The sequence below is a fragment of the Dromiciops gliroides genome, chromosome 3 (genome assembly GCF_019393635.1).
Source record: "Dromiciops gliroides isolate mDroGli1 chromosome 3, mDroGli1.pri, whole genome shotgun sequence".
Lineage (NCBI taxonomy): Eukaryota > Metazoa > Chordata > Mammalia > Microbiotheria > Microbiotheriidae > Dromiciops > Dromiciops gliroides.
In genome coordinates this window covers 504903207-504926414 of record NC_057863.1, presented here as the reverse complement: position 1 = coordinate 504926414, position 23208 = coordinate 504903207, and the positions used below count along the sequence as shown (strand labels likewise).

Genomic DNA, 23208 nt, shown 5'->3' with positions numbered 1-23208 from the left:
CACTTCAAAGAGAAATCAGAGTTGATTGCCCATAGTCTTGTCTGAGGAGGGAATGTACTCTAGGGAAGGCCAGTGTATTTGGCTTTCACCAAAAGCAGAAAAATGTCTACTTCCTATGGTAAACTGGGCCGGGGGGGGGGGGGGGGGGAGGCAGCTAGGTGGCACAGTGGATAAAGCACTGGCCCTGGATTCAGGAGGACCTGAATTCAAATCCCACCTCAGACACTTGACACTTACTAGCTGTGGGACCCTGGTCAAGTCACTTAACCCTCACTGCCCCACAAAAAACCCAAAATAAAACAAAAAATTAAGGAGTAAATCAGAAAGTGCTGCAATGTTTCATATGCCACCAGCACTTTAGGGAAGTCAGATGACAGACCCTTCCATTTCCCTGCCTTCTAAATGAAGCACTGAAAAATATGGTGTGCTACTCTCTACCAAGTCACCAAGGAGCTAAGTGTTATTGTATACCACTACTTTTGTGACTCTGTGGCCAACCTAAAATAGTGTTTACCTCTCTTGCCTCCATCCCAACATAGATTCACATAAATCCCCAATGCTTCTCACATATCTCCCCACTCAATACTTAGCACTGCATTATATTTTCCTGGTTCCTAAATACAGTGTTGGTATCTATTGTCCAGGATGAGGAGCCAATTGTGTGACCTTTGTAGAATGGAGGTCCTAAGATAGAGGGGAGGGGAGAGAAAGATGGAAATTTGAAGCGTTCCTCAATAAATAAGACAGGGATTAATTAAATGAGTGTTTATTTCAAAATTAGTCTCGTAGTGTAAGCTGGGTTTTGAGGGCTGGAGCCAGAATACATAGTCAGTGGTAAAAGCATCTGTCTTCCTCCGACCCAGGCAGAGAGGAATAGACATCACTAGCCCTGCCCCTCATTCATGCATCCAATGATTACTAGGACTAGAAGCCAACGGCAAAGGATCCCGCGTTTGCTCATGTTTAATCCAGGTTATGCTATACACATTGAAATACACGTCGGAGGTTACATGGTGTCATGCAGTCCCTGCGATGGAATGACTCTCTTGCCCAGCTACCGCCTGCAGCTGGGGTGCTCCGGAGGGCAAGGTTAAGTAGGACAGAGCACTAGAAAAGAGAACAGGAGATACATCAGGACACATATAAGCAGCACCTGCCCAGTTCAAGATTAGGCTGGCAAACACCAGCCATGAGAACTTCACTCTGGTGAACCACCACTCTAACCTATCAGGAGGGAGTGGACTCCCAATAGCAGAATCCCATGGTTGGAAAGGAACTCAGGGATAAGATGGACTGAGCGATCTTTGACCAGGAATTTTCTCTTTGACATCACAACAAGTGGTCACCCAACAACCTCTGTTTGAAGACCTCCGGGTATGAGTAATTTATCACCTCCCCTCGCTGTCCAATCTACTTTGGGACATTCTTCTAATTGTGAATTAAGAAGTTTCTCCTAATAATTTTCCTAATAATAGATGAAATCTGCCTCTCTGTGATGCCCTCACATTGGTTCTAGTCATACCCTGTGGGACCAAGCATAATAAATCAAATCAGTCTTCCACATGACAACCTTTCAAATACTTAAAGAAAGATATTGTGTCCCCTTGAGTCTTTTCCTCTCCGGACTAAACATACGCAGTTCCTACACCTGATTCTCATGTAACAGCAGTCTCCCCCACTCCCATCACCATCCTTGTCACCTTTCCCTGACACTATCCAGCTTGCCAATGTCCTTCCTAAAATATGGTGCCCAAATTAAACACAACATTCTAGTTTTGTTTTGATCAAGACAATACAATGGGACAGTCACCTCCCTCATTCTGTACACTGTACTTCTCTTAATGCAGTCTAAGATCATGTTAGATTTTTTTCAGCTCCCATGTCACACTGCTCACTTATGTTTGATACACTGTCCCCTTTCCTCCTATCCTTTCCCTCCATCTCCTTCACATGGACTTTTACTTTGTTCTGTGTCTCCCATCCTGCACTTGTCAAATTGATTGTTTAAATTCAAGTGTAGGACTTTACACTTATCCTGATTAAATTTCACCTTATTAGATTCAATCCATTATTCCATTCTGTCAGTGACTTTTTGGAACATAGTTCTGTCTCTCACCTGCAAATTTAATAATCAGTTGGTCACAGGAGTTCTAAAGAGTTGATGATAAATTTACCATTTCAGTGAATCACAGATCAAAAAGAACCTCAAGAGGTCCCCTGGACTATTTTGGGGTGAGGCAATTGGGGTTAAGTGACTTGCCCAGGGTCACACAGCTAGTAAGCATTAAGTGTCTGAGGCCGAATTTGAACTCGGGTCCTCCTGACTCCAGGGCTGGTGCTCTACCCACTGTACCACCTAGCTGCCCCTAGTCCCCTAGACTATTAACTAATAACTACTCCTAACCCCTGGACTAGTATTAACCACCTCTGCAAGATACCATGCCCAGAAAAACCCATAAAGAAATGTTATAGTCACCTTCGAAAAGTTGTTCCATTGTCCTACAACTCTTATAGCAGAAATGTTTCCCTAAATCTAAATTAAATTCTTTCCATTACAATTTCAACCTAGACTCACCATGGAAACAATGTTGCTATGCTTTACTATAGGTCTGCTTTTTTTATATATGTTTGAAGATGACAATGAAAATCTGCCTTAGCCTTTTTTCCAAGTTAGAATGCTCTCAATCTTGCAGCCTGTCTGTCCTCTGCTGGCCAATTCCCAGGATGTTTATTGTTTTATTTACTCTACATTTGGCCTTACTCCCATAATTAAGAGGGGCTGGGATCTATTTCTCAGTTCCCCAGAAGCCTGAATACCTAGAGTAACCTGCTTTGTCTCTGTAAAACCTGTTTATTCAGGACTTTTCTTCCTGCACAGATTCACCTTGCTGAGTTCTAGAGAAACCTCACATTAGCTTCAAATACCAGGGACAGGAAGCCATTAGGGGTCCCCAGAGGGACTCTTCTGCTCAGGGTGGCATGGGGCTATTATTCTTACCTTTTAAAATGTAGTCCGTCAGCAATGTAGGCACCTTCTCATTATCTTCCTTCATGGCAAAGAGAACTAGGAGAGAGGAGATAGAAATGGGACAGGACATTGACTTAGGGCATACAGTTCATTCGCTAAGGCCAATTATCCAACCAACAAACCAACCAGCCCATGGCTGACAGGCCAGTGATTATGAAAACCTAAGCAGTGCTTAAGTATATAACCACCAAAGCTCAAAGATGTTCCCTTTGTCACAAATCAGCTATTCTAAGTTGTTAAAGGAGATGGAAAAGCTTACATAGGGATAAGTAGCCAACACTGAACTCAAAAAATGCAAAAATGTATAGTCTCAGAAGTGCAAATTCAAAGACCCTTAGGGTGCCATCATCTACTTGGGATTCCAGCACAAATAAATAAGCAAGATGAAACCCAAAGTTGGGGATACAGGGAAACAGCCATCTACACATGCCTGGAAGCATTGTAAACCAGTTTAGGCTTTCTGAAGAGTGAGCTGGCAATATGTACCTGGGCTTAGAAGGGCAAAAACCCTTTGATCCCATAACCCCACTCTTGGGGAATACATTCCAAAGAAATAATCCAAAAGAGAAAAAAATAACCCATACAAAGTGATATCCAAAGCAATGATGTTTATATCATAGGAAAACTGAAAACGATCTAAGTGGCTAGCAATAAGGAAATGGCTATGCAAGCTATGGAAGGGGGAAGAAGATGTGTGTGTGTGTGTACCTCATCTACTATATACCAGGTACTGTGCTAAGCACTTTACAAATATTATCTCATGGGGCAGCTAGGTAGAGCAATGGATAGAGCACTGGCCCTGGATTCAGGAGGATCTGAGTTCAAATCTGGCCTCAGATACTTAACACTAGCTGTGTGATCCTGGGCAAGTCACTTAACCCCAATTGCCTCACCAAAAAAAAAAAAAATTAAAAAAAAATTATCTCATTTGATCCTCACCACAACCCTGAGAGGTAGGTGATGTTATTTTCCCCCATTTTACAGTTGAGGAAACTGAGGGAAACAGGTCAAGTGACTTCCTCAGGGTTACACAACTAGAATCTGAGGTCAGATTTAAACTCAGGTCTTCCTGACTTTAGGTCCAGCACTCTCTTCACAAATACTATATCACTACTAAATGGCATGTATGTAAACTTGGAGATGTGTATGTCAAATAATGGGAAAAAGAAGAATTATGAAATAACATGTTTATATTGATTAAGGCTATGTAAAAATATAGTTGTACATTAAGCACAAACCAGAGAATAAACTGATAATTCCAATGCATTATTTTCTGATGCTTAAAAAAAAGTACTCAGGCCAAGCTTGTAGGTTGTTAGCCAAGCTCTGAACAAGAATAAAACTCTAAATCACTGAATATGTGATCAGCAGGTATCCTCAAAGATTATACCAGTTACTTGAAGTTATTTTTAAAACTATTTTCTCATATTCATTAATAGCAGTGGGATTGATTCAACCAAAGTATTAAGCATCATAGCTTGAAGAATAGCTGTAAGATGAGACTTTTCCCACCCCTCTCTTTTGTTGAGGTGGGAGGTCCACAAGTGTTAGAAAAATATGTTGCACATATTTTAAGACTTTTTTCATATATTGATCAGAAATGCTGATCCCCCTTTTCCCTTATTTATCTTTGGAAATGCTATTTGTTATATGAAGCAAATCTCTGAATCTCAGGGCAGGTGTATGGGGAGGGGAGAAACACTGGGAAAAATTATGATGTAAAAAAGACATCAAATTTTTTAAAAAAGGGGCAGCTAGGTGGCGCAGTGGATAGAGCACCAGCCCTGGAGTCAGGAGGACCTGAGTTCAAATCCGGCCTCAGACACTTAACACTTACTAGCTGTGTGACCCTGGGCAAGTCACTTAACCCCAATTGCCTCATTAAAAACAAACAAACAAACAAAAAAAACCCTCTTAAAATGATTAAGTATTTACAATCTGCCCAGAACAGGGCTAGATTTATGAAGATAACAAGAGAAGTCTAAAACAGGGTTCCCTCTGCTCAAGTTGCTTATAGTCTTCTTAAGGAGAAAGAACAACTTACAAGAGTGAGATGATTATAAGCTAAGGAATTTTTAGCCTAAGTTTTTTGGTAACTTTTATTTCTGTAGTATTAAGGCAATCAGCAAGCATTTATTAAATACCTACTACTGCAGACAGACACTGTACAGGCACTGGGGTTACAAATGCAAAGGATGAAACACTTCCAACTCTTAAGAATGTTACATTCTAATGGCAGAGACAAATACACATATAAGTATATACAGAATAAATATTAGGAGAACAAATGCAAATAAATATAAAGTATTAAATGCAAGGTGATTTGGGAGGAAGTGCACTAGCAGTTGGGAGAGTATATGATTGAGAAAGATATGCTATTAAATGAAATATTGTGCAAAAGGTTTTCATAACAAAGAAGGTCATTGTGGAAAATTTTTCAGGAAGGTGGTTGTATCCAGAAGGGGGACAGGCAGTGGATGGAAATAGAAGGGACAATAAAAATGGAAGACTTTCTGCCTTTATTCCCCACCTCCTGCATTCTTTTACTTCATAGCCTCCTCTTTTTTTGCCTTATTTCAAGGTAGGAAAATTAAACTTAGGTCAAGAGGGGAGAACCTCCAAGTGAGACTGAGGTAGGAATAGCTAGAATAGGGTGGAAGTGGGTGATTGAGCTAACAGAAAGTTAGGGACAAGACCAGAGCTTGTGAACTACATCTACATCTAGTAAGGAGATTGCAGCAGGTTGGTGGAACTCAGGTTTTTTGTTATCATCATTATTATATCATTTTTGCTTTCTACTGTAAGGTAAGTATTCTATTCAATTATGTCAACTGGGAATGCTTGCCAAGAGAGCATGTGCGGAATGCATGACAGAAATGAAGTAGATCTCCACTGAAAGTGAAAATAGAGATGTCACTTAACCAACAATGATTGTCAGAACTGACCATCTTAAAATTCTAAATTGAGATGAGTTGTCCCATTATAGCAGCTGTATAACTCTTTGGCCTTTGATTCCTTGATTCGAGGATGAAAGAGAGGAGACGTTATTTACAAGTCTACCTAAGGGAAGCTGCTCTAAGTAGAGGGTTTCACACAATTGGTTCAAATATGAATGCTAGCTATCATCATCATCATCAAATCAATGTCATTTCACATCCTATGCTTCAGTCTCTCATCTGTAAAAGGCAAAGGTGTCAAACTCAGTGCAGCCTATAAAACACCCCAGATTAAAATGTAGTTGGGGAAATGTTTATAACAAAATAAATAAAAATACATTTGTTGTTGTTGAGTTGTTTTGGTCAGGTCCAATATTTCATGACCCCATTTTGGGTTTTTCTTGGTAAAGATACCAGAGCGATTTGCCATTTTCTTCTTTAGCTCAATTTATAGATGAGGAGCTGTCCAGGGTCACACAGAGAGTAAATGTCTGATGCTGGATTTAAACTCAAAAAGAAGAGTCTTCCAGATTCCAAACCCAGTGCTCTATCTATTGGGCCACCTAGCTGACCTACAATGCAACATAGATAATGTTAATCTGTGGTTTTCTTTTTCTTTTTTTTTCTCTTGGGGACAATGAGGGTTAAGTGACTTGCCCAGGGTCACATAGCTAGTAAGTGTCAAGTGTCTGAGGCCAGATTTGAACTCAGGTCCTCCTGAATCCAGGGCTGGTGCTTTATCCACTGTGCCACCTAGCTGCCCCTTAATTTGTGGTTTTCTAAGAGTCTGTAGGGACCAATTTCTTTTCTTCAATTTTTTTTCTTCATTTTTTAACAAGTTTTAAATAATAATTAATTATCATATCATATCATATCATATATCATATTTTTACTTAAATTAAGCCACACTGATTTGGACACCATTCAAGTCAAAGTCATTATGAAGAAATGATATAGAAATAAAGGCAGAGATGTAATTATAGTGGAACACTCAGGTCCAGTAAGAACCCTTGCCTTTTAAAAATTTTTTTTCTTTATCATAAAAGTATTTTATTATTTTCTAGTTACATGTAGAGATAGTTTTCTTTTTTTCTTTTTTCTTTTTTTTGTGTGTGTGTGAGGCAATTGGGGTTAAGTGACTTGCCCAGGGTCACACAGCCAGTAAGTGTTAAGTGTCTGAGGCCAGATTTGAATTCAGGTCCTCCTGACTCCAGGGCTGGTGCTCTATCCACTGCACCACCTAGCTGCCCCTAGAGATAGTTTTCAACATTTGTTTTTATAAGATTTCTAGCCAAATTTCAATTTCTATTTGAATTTACTACCACTATGTTACATGATCTTTAAGGATCCTTGTAATTCCAAAGCTATGATCTATAGGAGATTTAAATGCATAGGAACTTGCTAGAAATACAAATAAACCTACAAGACTTCATAAAATGTAGGAATTTCATGTTGAATTCCTAATTACTTATTATTCATTACTATCTGTAATGCATTGATTGTTTTTTCTTTTAAGTCATGATGAAGATTGAACTATAAAAATTAAGCTCCTGTTGATAGGTGTAGTCAGGGCTATGTTGGGTCCAGTTTAGTTAGATTACCTGGAGAGGGAAGAGGATTATTAAATTTTCAGTGTGACCATTTATACCTTGGAAACTGGCAAGAACGACAAGTCAGGGTTTGACATATTGTTTTGTTGATTGTGTAGATTTAAGAAAGTGATAGAGACATTTTGCTAGAATGGAGCATTCCCTTAACCAGCAAAAATTGCAATCTGTCTAAGACTCAGCAGAAATGTCCTAGGGAGCTGTCCAAAGCATCTAGGCATTAGAGTCACACAGATAGTAACTGTCAGAGGCTGAATTTGAAAATGTTTTCTTGACTTCAAAACTAGCACTTTATCACCAAAATATATCTATATAATCCATACACATATAATAAACATTTATTTTTGTATTATTAAAAATGATAGAGAAAATGTAAATAGTGTAGATTAAACCTAAAAATGCCTCATGCTTGTCAGAAAGCCTGTTGTTAAACGTTTGCCAGCACACCCTTGGGTATAACGGAAAGAACATTAAATTAGGAATCCTCTGTAGTCAAATGTAAGATTTGAGGGAATGGACCATGTTGGTTTTGTCTCTGTGTTCCCAGTGCCTGGAACAGTTCTTGCTATACAGTAGGTTTTTTTTGTTTGTTTGTTTGTTTTACAAAGCGCTTCTTGGATTGAACTGAAAATTGACCTGGATTTCAGTGCAATGATCTATATGATATTGGACCTGTTAAGAAGGTGGACAAGATTTTCCCATTCAGATTCTATGATTATCCAAAAGAGAATAATTTCTAAAAGCACAAATGCATATATATCCATATGTTTGTACTCCTGCCTCTTAAAAATATTTTTATGAATACATATGCAGAAGAAAGAGCTTTAAAAACTATAGAAGAAAACAGCAGTGTACTCTGAAATGACAATTCCAGATTCTCAAGGACGAGATGTCTGTTGATTTCTCTCCACTTGAAGATGTGTCTATTTTTCTTCCATATCAGAGCTTCCCTCACACTGGAGCCTCCTGCTTTAGGTCTCCAAACTGATAGAATCGGAAACGTTTGGTCACCTTTAGCACTAGGTCCCAGCAGGCATCTTCCTCTGCTGAAGAGATAGCTCCTCTTTTCTTCCTCTCCTCCTGAGAAAGCCCTGGGGTATCCAACCATCACAAAGCTTGCTCCCCTCCCACTTTGCTCACTGCCTCAATGGGGGAGGCAGCCTGGTCTGTGTCATTCTCTGCAATGCACGGTTGCCAGGGAGATGAAGGCTCTCCAGAACCCACCCAGCCTGTCACAGCATCTCAGGCTTGGGTTTTTCTATTCTTAAAAGAGTAGAGCTGGCATTAGTGGCTAACACCATGCCTTCCCCAACCCCCAACCAAGCCCTTTGGGGGTTGTAATGTTTGATGTGTATAAATCTATTTTGCCTACAAAAGACTATTTATGACATACTGTTTCTTCCTGCAGCTCAGAATGTTTGTGGATATTTGAAAGTAGACCCAAAGAGAACATAGCCATTTGCTGAAAAGGAGAATAAAGGCACTTTCTTTCCCTGTCTTCCTTACAAATAAGTCTTTCCTTATTCTTTTCCTGTCCCTCCCCAGACCGATAGCTCCTCCATCTGAACAGAGCACTCTCCACACTGAGCTCCTTGCCCTTTTGGGAGGAAGGGGTTAGGGAGGAGAGATGGGAGAGTTGGTAATGGATCAGTTAAATGTAGTTACACTCAAGGAAAGGAAAGTTGGCAAGGGAGAGAATTTCCAGGTGCTGAGAGACACAATTTAGCCATGTATCACTCTGGTCTGAATAAAGGGACTAACTAGAGAAAGACTTTCTTCAAGCAAGACTTATAGGCAATGGATGAAAGTGGCCATAGGCGGGGGCAGCTAGATGGTGCAGTGGATAGAGCACCAGCCCTGGAGTCAGGAGTACCTGAGTTCAAATCCGGCCTTAGACACTTAACACTTACTAGCTGTGTGACCCTGGGCAAGTCACTTAACCCCAACTGCCTCACTTAAAAAAAAAAAAAAGTGGCCATAGGCTCTTTTGATTATCCTAATTTTACGCATTCAAGCAGCAGGCTGATGAAGCTTATGAGGAGTACATTCTGACCAACTGAACACAGATTCCAAGGGATTTCACTTGGGGCCCTGGAGGGAGTATCTGAAAGTAGGGGGTCACAGAGAAGGGACAAAAGAACTTACTGTTTGTCAGCATCTGCAGATCTTCCACTGATGGAGGTGAAGCCTTCTTTTCATAGGGGATGACTGTGTTCAGATACTGCAATGGAAATACAAGGACAGTTAAGAGGGGAATCAGGCAGGAGGAATGAAATCTGAGAAAGGAACTTTTTCAGTCTTCTTAGATAGTCTTAGGACTATTTGTTTCCAGGAACAGGATGCTTTTTCTTTTCTTTTGTTTTGCTTTTTGTTTTTTTAGTGAGGCAATTGGGGTTAAGTGACTTGCCCAGGGTCACACAGCTAGTAAGTGTTAAGTGTCTGAGGCCGGATTTGAACTCAGGTCCTCCTGACTCCAGGGCTGGTGCTCTATCCACTGCACCATCTAGCTGCCCCAGGATGCTTTTTCTCTAGATAAGGCCTAGTACTTTGGGAATATGGCATTCTCAGAATTAGGCCAAAGAATCGGAGATTTAGAGCTTTAAGGGAAAGACCTAAGAGTTCTTTTAATCCAGCTCCCTCATTTTATAAATGAAGAAATGGAAGTCCAGAGAAGTTTAATGACTTGCCCAATATCACACAGGTACAGATTCAAACACAGCCAAGAGTTGAACCCAAATCCAGTAATAATAAAATGACAGATCCCTGTTTCAGGAGTCTCCTTGCCAATTTCATTCCCATTTTCAGGGGCCTGCCATTTAAGGATGGATGAACAACTCATACAGCTGTCTTCTCTACTTCATTTAAATTCAATACACACTTGTACTATATCCAAGGCACTTTCCTACTTAATGGGGATCCCAGATGAAAATGAAATAGTTTTTTCCCTTAAGGAGATGATAATCTAGTGGGAAATGTGGCTCATGCCCCAAGTTATATGATACAAGAGAAAATGTACACGAGAGAGGCAGGAGAGTTGGGGATCACAGGATTATTGCTTTAGAGTTGGGTTGCTTTAGAGAAAGGGTTCTTAATGCAACCACCCTCATTTTACAGATGAAGAAACTGAGGTTCCTAGAGGTTGAGACTTGTTCAGAATACTCAACTAGTCAATGTCAATGGCATCTGGACCCAGGTGAAACAATTATCCCCAATTCTCCCGTTTGGAGGGGCTTCATTGTAGAGGTTGCAGCAGCACCTAAACTGTATATTATGGGCAGGGCAGAGAGGTGGAAGAAGTCTGTCCTAGAACTATGAAAGATAAATGCAGACTTCATTATTTTAATAAGAAGAACTCACATTTCTATAATGCTTTAAGTTTTGTAAAGCATAGCTTTACATATACTGGGAGGCACTGTAACCATTCTGATTCCTTCTTTACAGATGAGGAAACAGACTTGAGCATGAAGTTTCAGGTTCAGGGTTACAAAGCTTTTAAAATGTTGTTGTAGGGGGGGCAGGTAGGTGGTGCAGTGGATAGAGCACTGGCCCTGGAGTCAGGAGTACCTGAGTTCAAATCCAACCTGAGACACTTAACACTTACTAGCTATGTGATCCTGGGCAAGTCACTTAAACCCAATTACCTCACCAAAAAAAAAAAAAAAGAAAAGAAAAGAAAAAAAATGTTGTTGTAGGAATTAAAACCCAGATCCTCAGAATCCAAACCACCTACTGTGTACTATGGAAACTCCAGGCAGCAAGTGATTTGAATTAAATTAGGAAACAAAATAGGTCTCCCAAGTACCTTTAGTCATTTAGAAAATACTAATGCTTTATTTCTGGCTGGGACAGTTCCTTATGTTTCAAAGTGAATTATGACAGGGTGCTCATTTTTGTGCCACTGACTAGCTGTGTAACCTTGAGCAAGTTGCTTTCCCTCTTTGAACCTTGTGGTCTTCGCCTGTAAAGTGAAGATTAGAACAGATCCTCTATAAGGTTCCTTCCATCTCTAAAGTTCAATAGTCTATGATTCCTTTGTCAAAAATGACAGGAAATCAATGCAGAATAATGTCAGCAGTCCTGAGTGTTGGCTATGCTCCCTCTGCTGGTTTTTATTGGTGCCTCTACAGCAAAACCAGCATCCCAATGACCCTCAGTTAATGAATCGCTAAAGCAGGTAGAGAACTTGAGAGGTCATCTGATCTATTCTCTAGAAAAATAAGAACTTACTCCAATTTTTAAAAAAATCAAATAAGAATTTATTTTATTTTAATTTTTTACAAACATTCTAACTTTAAAAAATTCAGGCAAATAAGTTATTCTAATTTATTTAAAAAATCAGACAACTTATTCTATTTTTTAAAAAAAAGTACTTATTCCATTTTTTAAAAATCCTATGTCCTGCCTTAGTAACCAGAAAGAGATCTAGGTTGCTCCCCCACTGGAAAAATGGCTAAATGAAAAAGAAATATGATTTTGGGATTTTAAATACATGTGGGTTGAAGGCCCAGTGGGATCCATGGGAAAACTGCAGGAGACCTAATGTAGTAGAAAGTAGATCTTATATGGAATCTAAATCTCAGAAAATGGTGATACTTTGGGCCTAGTCTAGTGGTGTATCACTTTCTCTTTCTTTCTTTTTTCTTTTTCTTTCTTTTTTTTTTTTTTTTTAGTGAATCAATTGGGGTTAAGTGACTTGCCCAGGATCACACAGCTAGTAAGTGTTAAGTGTCTGAGGCCGGATTTGAACTCAGGTACTCCTGACTCCAGGACCAGTGCTCTATCCACTGCACCACCTAGCTGCCCCTCCACTGCGCCACCTAGCTGCCCCGTATCACTTTCTTTGTAGTTATCTTCAGCTGCCTTGACTTACAAGTGGCATCTATGTTTTGTGACTTTCATCAGGTTTTTGAAAAGGACTATTCTCTTTCTTAAAGGAAGGAGAAATGTCATGGAGACTGCTGAATCACCTATAGCTCTCATCCTTGTTTAAGGAGGTTGAATTGCAGGACTCATAAAGGAATCTGGGTGCTAGAGATGCTGCTCATACCTGTTTATCCGTTCCTGAGTTGCCAAAGGTCTGCCGGATACCAGTCTGCAGGATGTTGGAGATCCCCTCCATGCTGAAGCGCTGGGAGAGAAAAGAAAGGGACTCTAGATAAGCAAAGGCTTTTCTGAGCTTTGGAGCTTCCCACCCTCAAGGTTTCTGGGCCCTTCCTGAATCCTAGGAACTATACATCTACATGCTGTTCTGTGGGTAAGTACATTGGGATATTGGGTCAATTGAGAGCTATGAACCAAGCCTGAGTAGGCCTATGTGCTGTAGGAATAACTATTACACCCTCAGAGAGCCAGGTCACCCAGTCTCATTGGGTGCATGGGTATTCAATCTCTGACCCCATTTCTTTAGATCTCTCAGAACAGACGAGGTCATTAAAAAAATGAAATGCTTCCATAAAATTTGGTGAGATGAAACAAGGCTCTTTGACAGAAAACAGACTCAAGAAATCACTGTTATAGTGTCTGTAGGTGGTATGTGGCTTCCAACATGCACTTGCATGACAGGGAAGAACTGGCCCAAATAATCCTGCCAAGGTCCTGATCAGCCTTCAGCTCATTTCTCACCTTTGAGATCTCAAGAGGGCACTGATAATGAATGAACTCATACCCTAACCTGAAAGGATAACCCGGAACTATTAGCTGCCCCAGGGCCAGAGATACTGACCCAGGGTCCTGGAATAGATCTTCATTGTATACTACATGCCAGACCTAAGATCCTCATTTCTCTCAAGGTTCATCTGTAAAGAAACATTACATGTTGCACTTGTTATTTATCTTCTTATGTATACATACTCTCTTTTCAATTATATTGCAAGTCCTCTGAGATCAGGGACTATATTTTGCCTTTGTACCCACAATGCATAATTAATGTTTGCTGATAACAGATTTTTTAGAAGACTGGATTGGGACCTGAGGTCCTACAGGTGAATGGAGCTGCTCAACCCCCAACATCTGCAGGGGCTAGGGATCTGGCACCCAGTCATTTCCCCCCTTGCAGGGATTATTCACCCACCTTGAGGGGCATCTGGTTTCCTTTTTCTATTCGGCTACTCTGCAGACTCAACCCTTTCTCTTTCCGTCTCTTCTTCATCAGCTCTCTCTGCTCTTTCTGTTTGTTCTGGACCTCAATAAGCACGGTGATAAAGGAATTCTTCACTTCCTTCTCAAACTCCAGCTCATCACGCCTGGCGAGCTGTTGTACTAGTTCCTCAGAGTAATCGCGGATAGCACCTTCAATACGATCCAATAGCTCACCCAGCTCGGACCCTGACATATGTCTCAGTCCTGTAAGAAATAAGCCCAATACAATCCATACCTTTCCCAAACCAGCCCTAACTAAGGCAAGGTGGGAGACACCACTACTAGGTGAGGCTAGATTTACAGCAGGAGAGCAAACTAAGGATACTGCCCATCTGTTCTTATACGGAAGACAGTGGGCATCACTCACAGAAGAAGGCAATATGCTACACTGGAAAGAGCCCTAGACTTTGGGTCATGAGGCTGTCACTAGCTAGTTCTGTGTGTGTGAGAGTGTATGTGTGTATGTGTGTGTGTGTGTGTGTGTGTGTGTGTGTGTGAGAGAGAGAGAGAGAGAGAGAGAGAGAGAGAGAGAGAGAGAGATCCAGAAAGTCCTTGAACTTCTCATCTATAAATTGAGGGTATTAGACAAGATGATCTCCAAGGCTTTTTCTAATTCCAAGACTGTATAAGATCCAAGAACAGAAACTAGTTCTAGATCTGGTTCACAGAGTGATGATGACCATCCACAAAAATGTGTATTTCCATGGCTCTCTGACTCCTTGCAATGCTTCCTTCAAGTCCTTTATTAAGGGCTTCCTATGTGTAAGGCACTGGGCTTGGCAGCTTTGTGCCTGGAGTACAAAAGCAATATTGTCTCTGCTCTCAAGGAGCTTGAATTCTAGGGGGGTTGGGGTGGGGCACAGAGGGGAAACAAAATCTATGCAGACAAGTTAGCGTGTTGTCACTTGAGGGAGAGAACTAACCACTGAGCAAGGAAGATTTCGTGGAGAAGATGGTGTTTGAGCTATGCCTTGAAGGAAGAGAAAGGTTCTAAGAGGCAGAAGTGAGAAGAGAGGGAATTCTAGAGGGAGAGACTGAAAAGTCAGGAAAGCTACAGACAGCAGCTCATAGTACAGTGTAAGTGGATTGTAAACTCCATAATATGAAATAAGTCTTGAAAGACAGTTCAGGGTCAAATCGTGGAGGGCCTAGAATGCCAGACCAAAATTTTGTCTTAGAAAAGTTAGGGAACCACTGAAGTTTGTTGTTTTAAAGCAAGGTGGTGACATTGTCAGATTTGTGCCCGAGGATGACGGTTTTGCCAACTACATTGAAGACGGACTGTTTCATGTTGATCTGTATCCATGTGCCTAGGATTGCACCTGGCATACAATAAGAGCTTAATAAATACTTTCTGATGGACTGGAGACAGGAGAATCCAGAAAGTAGGAAAACTAATTAGGAGGCTATTATGATAGTCCTGGTGATGAGGGCCTAACTCAGGCCATGTCAGTGTGAGGAGAAGGGAATGAATTCAAGAAATAATGGGGAGGTAGAATCTTTGGAGACAGCGTCCTCAACATCACTGATGTCCATAGGAATAATAATCAGGGAAACCTAAATGTGGGATGAGTTGTTTATTCTCAGGGGTTGACCAAGATATAGTCTAACACAGAACCCACTTGAGTGATGACCCCCATGGCACCCTGAAGCCTCCTTTAAACCACAGGTGTGTATATGTATGTGTATATATATATATATATATATATATATTATGTATACAACTCTATGTTGTGGAGAAAGTACTGACCTGTTGAAGAAGTTTCTTCACTTGGTAATTTCCTACACCACTGAAATAACAGGTCTAGTTTCTCTCATTCTTCCTCTCTCTCTGTTTCTCTCTGTGTATATCTCTCTTCCTCTCCCTTTGTCTCTGTCTGTCTCCTTTTCTCTCTGTCTCTTTCTCTCTATAAATACATGTTTATAGATACACATACACACATAAATGTCTATCTCTATGATATAGATAGATAGATATGTGTAGATATTTTGTACAGTACACACCTTTGGAGAAATTCACAGCATAAGGCCATAGACATTTCAGAGAGTCTGTTAACCTTTATTTTTGCCCTTTTTTGAATTAAGACTCCAAATGGAACAAACAATAAAGACCCAGCCAGTAGGTGGAACAAATTCTGCTATCTTCTTAGAGAAAATGGGGCTGGAGAAAGTCAAACTTCTTTTCCATTTAGGCTTTTTCATTTGTAAAGTTGCTTTTTTGAGTCATTTCTCTACTCCCATTCCCCAACTTGCTTCTTTCTAAATTTATGCTTGGCTTTTATTTTTGAATCTCTTGCTGATCGAGCTCATTTCCCCTGTTTTATGCAGCTATTCTAGGCCCTCATCCCGTCTCCATTTTTGCCATTAAATTGTATATTTCAGCTGCTTCCCAGTCCTTTTGCTTAGTGCTTTTACCTTTGCTACAATATATGAGTGCCTGGGCATCATGCCAGGAGGGGGCTGGTTCTTGATGCAGCATCACTGCAGACAAAATTGTTCTGTTCATCTGAATAGTCTTTCTGTTTGTTATAACTCTGTCTCCTGTTGTTTAGAGTCATTGATTTTGATGTGTGGGGGTTGTTTTTACAGCTCATTCCTTTCTCTCTCTGACTTCTGATTTGATTTTAAATATGACATTTGTATTGGTCACTTTTGTCAGCCAGTCAGTGTCATTATTGGATGAATTTGTCTATTGTGAAAATGTAGGCCAGAACACTTTTTTGTCTTCTCACTCTATTCCAAATCATTTTCATGTACCTGATTTTCTTTCTCCAATTAGTGTCTATTCCCATTTCCATGTTTGCACTTTACAAAGGAGGAAGGAAGGGCAGAAGAGGGAGAGACTTTGGAGCTCCAGTTAAATTTTTTTCACATGTAACTGAGAAAACATTTAATGAAATAAAAATAATTTTTAAAAAAATGACAAAAAAAGATCACAGATTCAGAGTCAGAAAGGATGTTAGAGGCCATAGAGTCTAACCCCCTCACCTAAAAAGGGGAAAACTAAGATAAACAGGGATTAAATGATTTGCCTAGGGTCAGTCACTCAGTTAGTAAGTAGATGAAGTTGAATTTGAACTCGGGTCTTCCTGATGCCAAACGCAGCTCTCTATCCATTGTGCCACTGGCTTTCTCACTTGTTATAATCCCCCTTCCTGATTTTGTCATGCTGTATCATCCTCCAAAAATTGATGAATTTATTTCCAAATGTGCCCTTTCCTGTATTTTACATTTTCCCCATGTTTCATACTTTTTCGTGATTCATCCAGACTTTATTTTTTAAATAACATAGTTATGATGTCTTTGCAGTCAGCTTTTCATTATTCACATCTGGTACCATTTACTCGAAACTTAGCTGTTTTAAGGCGGTAGCAGGTTCATGTTGTACTTATCATTTACACTGTTCTACTTAATTTGCTTCTGTAATCTTACCATTGAGTCACAGGACTTGGAGCTGGAAGGAACCTCAGAGCTCATTTTCTAGATGAGAAAAGTGAGTTCTAGAGATTTGAAATAAACCTTTGCCCAAGGTCGAATAGGGAGCAGATAACAGGGTCAGATTTTGAACACATGCCCTCTGACTCCAAACCTAGTGTTCTTCCCACTATACTACACTACTCCAATCACCCTTTGGTGAATTTCCTTTTTTAGTATTTCCCCTCTTCCATTTTGTTCAGTTGCTTTTATTTATTTTAGGTATCTTGGTTTATTTCTTGAAGCAGAGTAAGAAGTTCCTGTCACACCTGACTTCTGATGCTCCGGATTTCTCCAGGCTCTCTTCTGTGACAACACCCCACCTTCCAGCACCCAAGGCCCCTGTTCCAACCCACTTGCAGCCTTCACCTTCATAAGAGCAGTTGTTGTTGAAGGTCTGTGTCAATGCTTGCATTTCTTGCAAGAGGATGGAATCTGCCTGGGATGAAGTTTCCCCTCCATCATCCTCCTCCAAAACCTCCTCTTCATCCTCAGGGTCTGGGGAGTTCTGCATCATCTCCTCAATCTCTTCAATTACCTGGGAAGGAGCCAGAACACAAACAGGGGTGATCAGATTGGCATAATTGCTAATGGGGATGAGGGTAGTGATCCATTTTTGTACAGAGGGTCATTCTGATCTGAACTTTGACGAGACCAAGAGACTTCTAATCAAATGGTCTGGAAAATTCATAAAGCATTATTAATGCTTCATATGAAAGAAGAGTAAAAACTTCTCCATGTCTAGAGGGACTTAAATGTACTGCTCCTCTAACATGAAGCACTTGTCCATTTGGGATAATAATCTCTTCCAAGAAGACCATTTAGGTGAGTGCTTTACTGGAACTACACTACTCAGCAACCAAGCAGGTCTGCCTGGAAGAGACCATTTACTTTTAAAGCACTGAGCACTTTATTTCTAATATATTACACATCCAACTTCAGGGTAGGATTCAGTCCATTAGTTACTGTAATACTTGAAGAAAATGTTCCTGGTGCAATGAGAGTCTGGAAAACATTTAAAGGAAAGAAGGAAAGACCACTTTGTACATTAACTGTTTATGAATGGAGGATGAAAGGAAAGTTTCAAAAACCATGTGAATGGTCAGCTGTGTAACCAGTGGGCAGTGTCTTAAAATGGTAGGTAGAACTCAATAGGAGAGGCAAAAAAAAATGCTTTTATAAATAATATCTTTGGGGCAGCTAGGTGGTGCAGTGGATAAAGCACTGGCCCTGGGATTCAAAAGGACCTGGGTTCAAATCTGGCCTCAGACACTTGACACTTGCTACATGTGTGACCCTGGGCAAGTCACTTAACCCTCACTGCTCCATGCCCCCCAAAAAAGATTGGCCAGATAGGGCATAAATAATATCTTATCTGGAAACTTGTGTGTGAAGAGCTAAAATAAACACAAACCAGACACATACTGCTGCTTTAAAGAGAAAAAGTAAGGTTCAGAGATGTGATTTATTCACTAAGTCAAGAAAAAGAAACAAAGATTACTTATTCCCACTCATGACTCTAAGAAATGGACTTCCAAAATGGCTTAAAAAACAATGGGAGCAATGCATCCAAAATTAGAAAAAAACACACACACACACACAAAAAACAATGGGGTTAGGGGCAGCTAGGTGGCACTAGCTGTGTGACCCTGGGCAAGTCACTTAACCCTCACTGCCCTACCAAAAAAAAAAACCACCCACCCCCCCCAAAAAAAACAATGGGGTTGTTTTTGATGAACAGGGTTATGTGCAAAGGTAAATTGGATGACCAACTCCTAATCCTGTTCAGGTCTATGAAAACAGAAGTATTTTTTCTTCAGGGGCTATATTTTCTGTCTTGAATTGGTGCTCCTTTTTTGGTATGTTCTATAGTTTCCTGCAGGGGGAGCAGTTTCTGCTGATCTGATTCTAAACTTGGATCATCTCTAGTAGAAACAGCCATCTTGAGGACTCTCTCCATATGTGACAATTTCCCCCATATTATAACAATGATAATAGCAAAAATAAAATCCTTAGTCATATGAACTATGGATGTGGTATTAAAAGGTATTTCAATTGCAGGCATAAAATTTCTACTTATATTAAACGTATTTTCCCAAAGATTCTCACTTATATTATTATACAAAAAACTTTTTGCTGCCTGAATGAGGAAAAAACCAATAATGTTATGAAGGACCATTGAGTAAACTATTCCTCTAAGTCGGGACGTTATGCTGTCCCAATACATTCCGATGAGAAAAATCAAAGGGATAGTAGAATATTCGAGCATCTTGCCCTTTAAACTGGGCTGGCTTTTCTGTTTAAAGCAAGACTTTTAGAGGCTTAAAGCAAGGGAGATTAGGCAAATGAGGCAAAGTCAGTGGGGGTATTTAAGAGAAAGTCCACTAAATTAGGTGGCTCATGGCCAAACTAGGGAGGGTGGGAGGGTCCTTAAGATCCCTTCGTGGTCGCCAAACTGTGAGATTAAAATTGGATATTAGATCATAAATCTCCCCTACTTAACCTTTCCCTTAATTTATCTCCCAGACTAGTAAATGGAAGAAGCTTCTGGTTTTCTAGATAGAGCCTTTATTGTATGGTAGTCACAAGGTGATGTTGATTAGAAGGATAGGAAAATAGAAATACAGTTGTAACCTAGGACTGCCATGAGCCTACAGGAAGAGAATCTGAGCACACTTATCTATGACCCAGGCAAAGAAAACCATCAGGTATGAGTGCATTTCAAAATTCGAGGTTCAGTGAACCCTAGGCATAAGGCACTAATCATCCTTAAGGAGAACACGATGACTTGGTAATGTGTTGCTATGGATAGAATACGGAAAGAAATCACTGAGATCTTTTTGAAATGTATCAGAATATGCAGAAAAGGAGAGTAGCCTAGAAAAAAAGCTAGACACATTCAAAGGAAGACGTAGTGGGAGTGTGGTGGGGAGAAAGAATCAGCTTAAAAAAAATCCCCAAGGGGAAAAAGCCATGTTTTTTCCTCAATTGTTTCTGGTCATTTTTTCTCCTAGGGGTTACCTAGTCTTTGACCATTAAAGATCTTATTTTGGCATCCGATTATCTGCCACAGCTTCCTTTTCTATTTTTATACTTCTATCATTCCACCAACCAAATCACAATCTCTGAGGACCTAACTTTTTCCCCTAATAACGTTAAGTCCCTATTTTCTTTCTTAACTAGTTTCTATCAGTCCTTATTTTTACCACAGGTAAAGGTAAAGACAACTCCCACCTTTCCCCTATAGTCCCTGTGCCTTTCTCTTAAAGGATAATCTTTCTGGCCCTGTATTTATATCTGACCCCACTTTAAGAAACATACCTGGGGCAGGATTGGCTCTATTTCAGTCAAGTTTCAGCATCATATTTCTGTTTATTACATGAATCTCAAAGGATCTTGCAAACTAGCTGAGGAAGTTGAGGCATAAAGAGATTTAAGCAGCTTGTCTAAGATCAAATCAAGGACAAATCTTCTAACTCTAAGGCTCTGGCTCCCACCAGAGCACAATCTCCCCCTCCCCCCACCGACCTACTTGAACATAGCAGGCTACTCTCAGAAGAATAAGAAGCCCCCAGGAACCTTGTTAGAGGGACCCATGTACCTGATCTGCTGTGAGTAGAGGTTCCTCATTAATACCAGAGTCATTTTCACTCTTCTCGTTGAACTCTTCCTCTTCCTTCTCATGGATCTGAAAGAATAAACCCAAATAGAATTCAGGTAGGTCATTAGAGGGACCTGTTTTCTCATTTGGTCTTTAGAACAAACCAAATTGGGAAGTCTTTCTGTAGTAGTCCCTAGTTTAATAAGGGACACTTAAGTATGTGCTGCTTCATTAAAATCCAAATGCAGGGGCAGCTAGATGGCGCAGTGGTTAAGTACCGGCCCTGGATTCAGGAGGACCTGAGTTCAAATCCGGCCTCAGACACTTGACACTTACTAGCTGTGTGACCCTGGCAAGTCACTTAACCCCCATTGCCTGCAAAAAAAAAAAAATCCAAATGCACTCCACCCCAGTTATGCAGCATGCATCACTGAGCCCAGCCAAAACAGAAAGGGAGAGGGGGCAGTGTGTGGCCAAGGCCATCCTGATAAAGAAGATGGATAATTTTTCTTTTGACTACAGACGGTTCCTTCTTGGGTGATGATCCCTGGCAATCAGATTCCTCTCCCATCACAAAACTTGAAACCATCTTTAACAGCTTAAAAATAAAAAGTGAAAATGTTAAGTCTGCATTTTAAAGAGCCCAAAGTGTCTTAGCAAAGTGAATGGTGCTGAAACTACCTCCTATATCATGACCTAGTGACTTACCTTACTGAGTGTTTCTGATTTGAGAGTTTCTCATCAGATTTCATTTTTATTAGTATTTTAAAAGGGAAATGGGGGAAGGGAAGGAATTACCCCAAGCCAAATACTCCTGTTTTTAGACTGTGCTGACCTGTCATAGTTTTCCTGGATTCCAGGTGTGGTGTGACAACAGAAGGAGCATGCAATGAATCCACATGGGATAGGCCATTGAGTAACCCAATAACATCAAATGAAAGTCAAACTAAGATAAAAATAAAATAGCATTTTAAAAACTCACTTGGTCTATTTGTTCTGAATCTCTGGGATCATATAATCCTAAGAAAACTCATGGCACCTCAGTGTCCTATGTTTTGTTGTTGTTGTTGTTGTGTTTTGTTTTTTTTTTTGGTGAGGCAATTGGAGTTAAGTGACTTGCCCAGGGTCACACAGCTAGTGTCAAGTGTCTGAGACTGGATTTGAACTCAGGTCCTCCTGAATCCAGTGCTTTATCCACTGCGCCACCTAGCTGCCCCTCGTGTCCTATGTTTTGTAGAGGGTTTTATAGAGGATTGGAGCTCAAAACAAAGCCCAACTGATTTAGAACAACTGGATAAACAAATACTCACTAATGGCCAACATATTTCTCAGAGCTATTGTCTATACTAGCTACCGACTCACTACTATTTCCAATTCAATCCAATGAGAATTTATTAAGTGCCTACTATGTGTACACTGCACTATGTGATAGAGAGCCAAAGATAGAATGAAAAAGTTATTGACCTTAAGAAGCCCACATTTTACTATTCCAATTCAAGGAGTTCCTCATTCTTATGTCCAAACAGTAACTAGGATGAGTCACTAGAATTCCTGGCCACAGTTTAGTCACAAAATAGCAGCCTCCAATCTCTACACTCATAGCCTCCTCCGGATTGTCTGCTTAAATCCAGTTATTTAAACCATCACCTTCCACAACCACATAAACTGTTCAGGTTTTGACAATTCAGTTCTTTCAAAAATCTGTCCCTAGCAGCACTCCCTGAAAAATTCCCTCATGGGGCAGCTAGGTGGCATGGTGGATAAAGCACTGGCCCTGGATTCAGGAGGACCTGAGTTCAAATCTGGCCTCAGACACTTGACATGTACTAGCTGTGTGACCCTGGGCAAGTCACTTAACCCTCATTGCCCTGCCCCCCCCAAAAGTCCCCTCATACTAGGCATCAAACCAACTCAGATGGCACTTTGCCCTTGAAGCTTTATACTTGGCAAGCTGCTCCTTTGCCTCTTCCTAGGGCTTAGATTTTCCCATCATACCTTTCCCCTTTATTCCACAGTCCAAAGCAAGAAGTATTTTTTAATACCATAAATTCAACTCATATACTTTCCCCCTCTTCTTATCAATTCATTTCAGCTCCCCAGAGCCTTAACCCACACTTCCAGGCACTCTTCTGGGATGGGACCAGAAAGGAACACTCCTACACAATAATGACTCTAAATAACACAACCAATCAGCAAGCAGAGATGAAAATGATGGAGGTAGGGACCTGCCAACCTGATAGCACAGAAGAATGATTTCAGACCAAGTGGACGAACCCTTTGTCTCTTACACTTCCTGACATTTTTTTTTTTTGGATGATACCCATCACTTGTCAAGGCCTAAACTGAGCATCTGGCACTATATGGCATCTTCGATCTTCTAAAAACCACATCCATATATGCTGAGAATTGTTTAGGCTCCCATAA

At 40.4% G+C, this 23208-nt stretch overlaps 1 protein-coding gene across 6 annotated transcripts in view; it reads right to left on the bottom strand.

The window, feature by feature from the left end:
• Positions 1-750: 750 nt before the first annotated feature.
• Positions 751-23208, bottom strand: part of FEZ1 (fasciculation and elongation protein zeta 1) — an 80224-nt gene continuing 57766 nt past the window's right edge. For all 6 annotated transcript variants that reach the window (XM_043996995.1, XM_043996996.1, XM_043996998.1 and 3 more), the window contains 7 exons: positions 20785-20871; positions 17553-17721; positions 13642-13913; positions 12619-12699; positions 9717-9792; positions 2999-3064; positions 751-1107 (listed from right to left, as the gene is read on the bottom strand). In XM_043996995.1, the coding sequence (XP_043852930.1) occupies positions 1091-1107; positions 2999-3064; positions 9717-9792; positions 12619-12699; positions 13642-13913; positions 17553-17721; positions 20785-20871 (768 nt within the window). In that variant the 3' untranslated portion in view covers positions 751-1090. The remainder of the gene's footprint in view (positions 1108-2998; positions 3065-9716; positions 9793-12618; positions 12700-13641; positions 13914-17552; positions 17722-20784; positions 20872-23208) is intronic.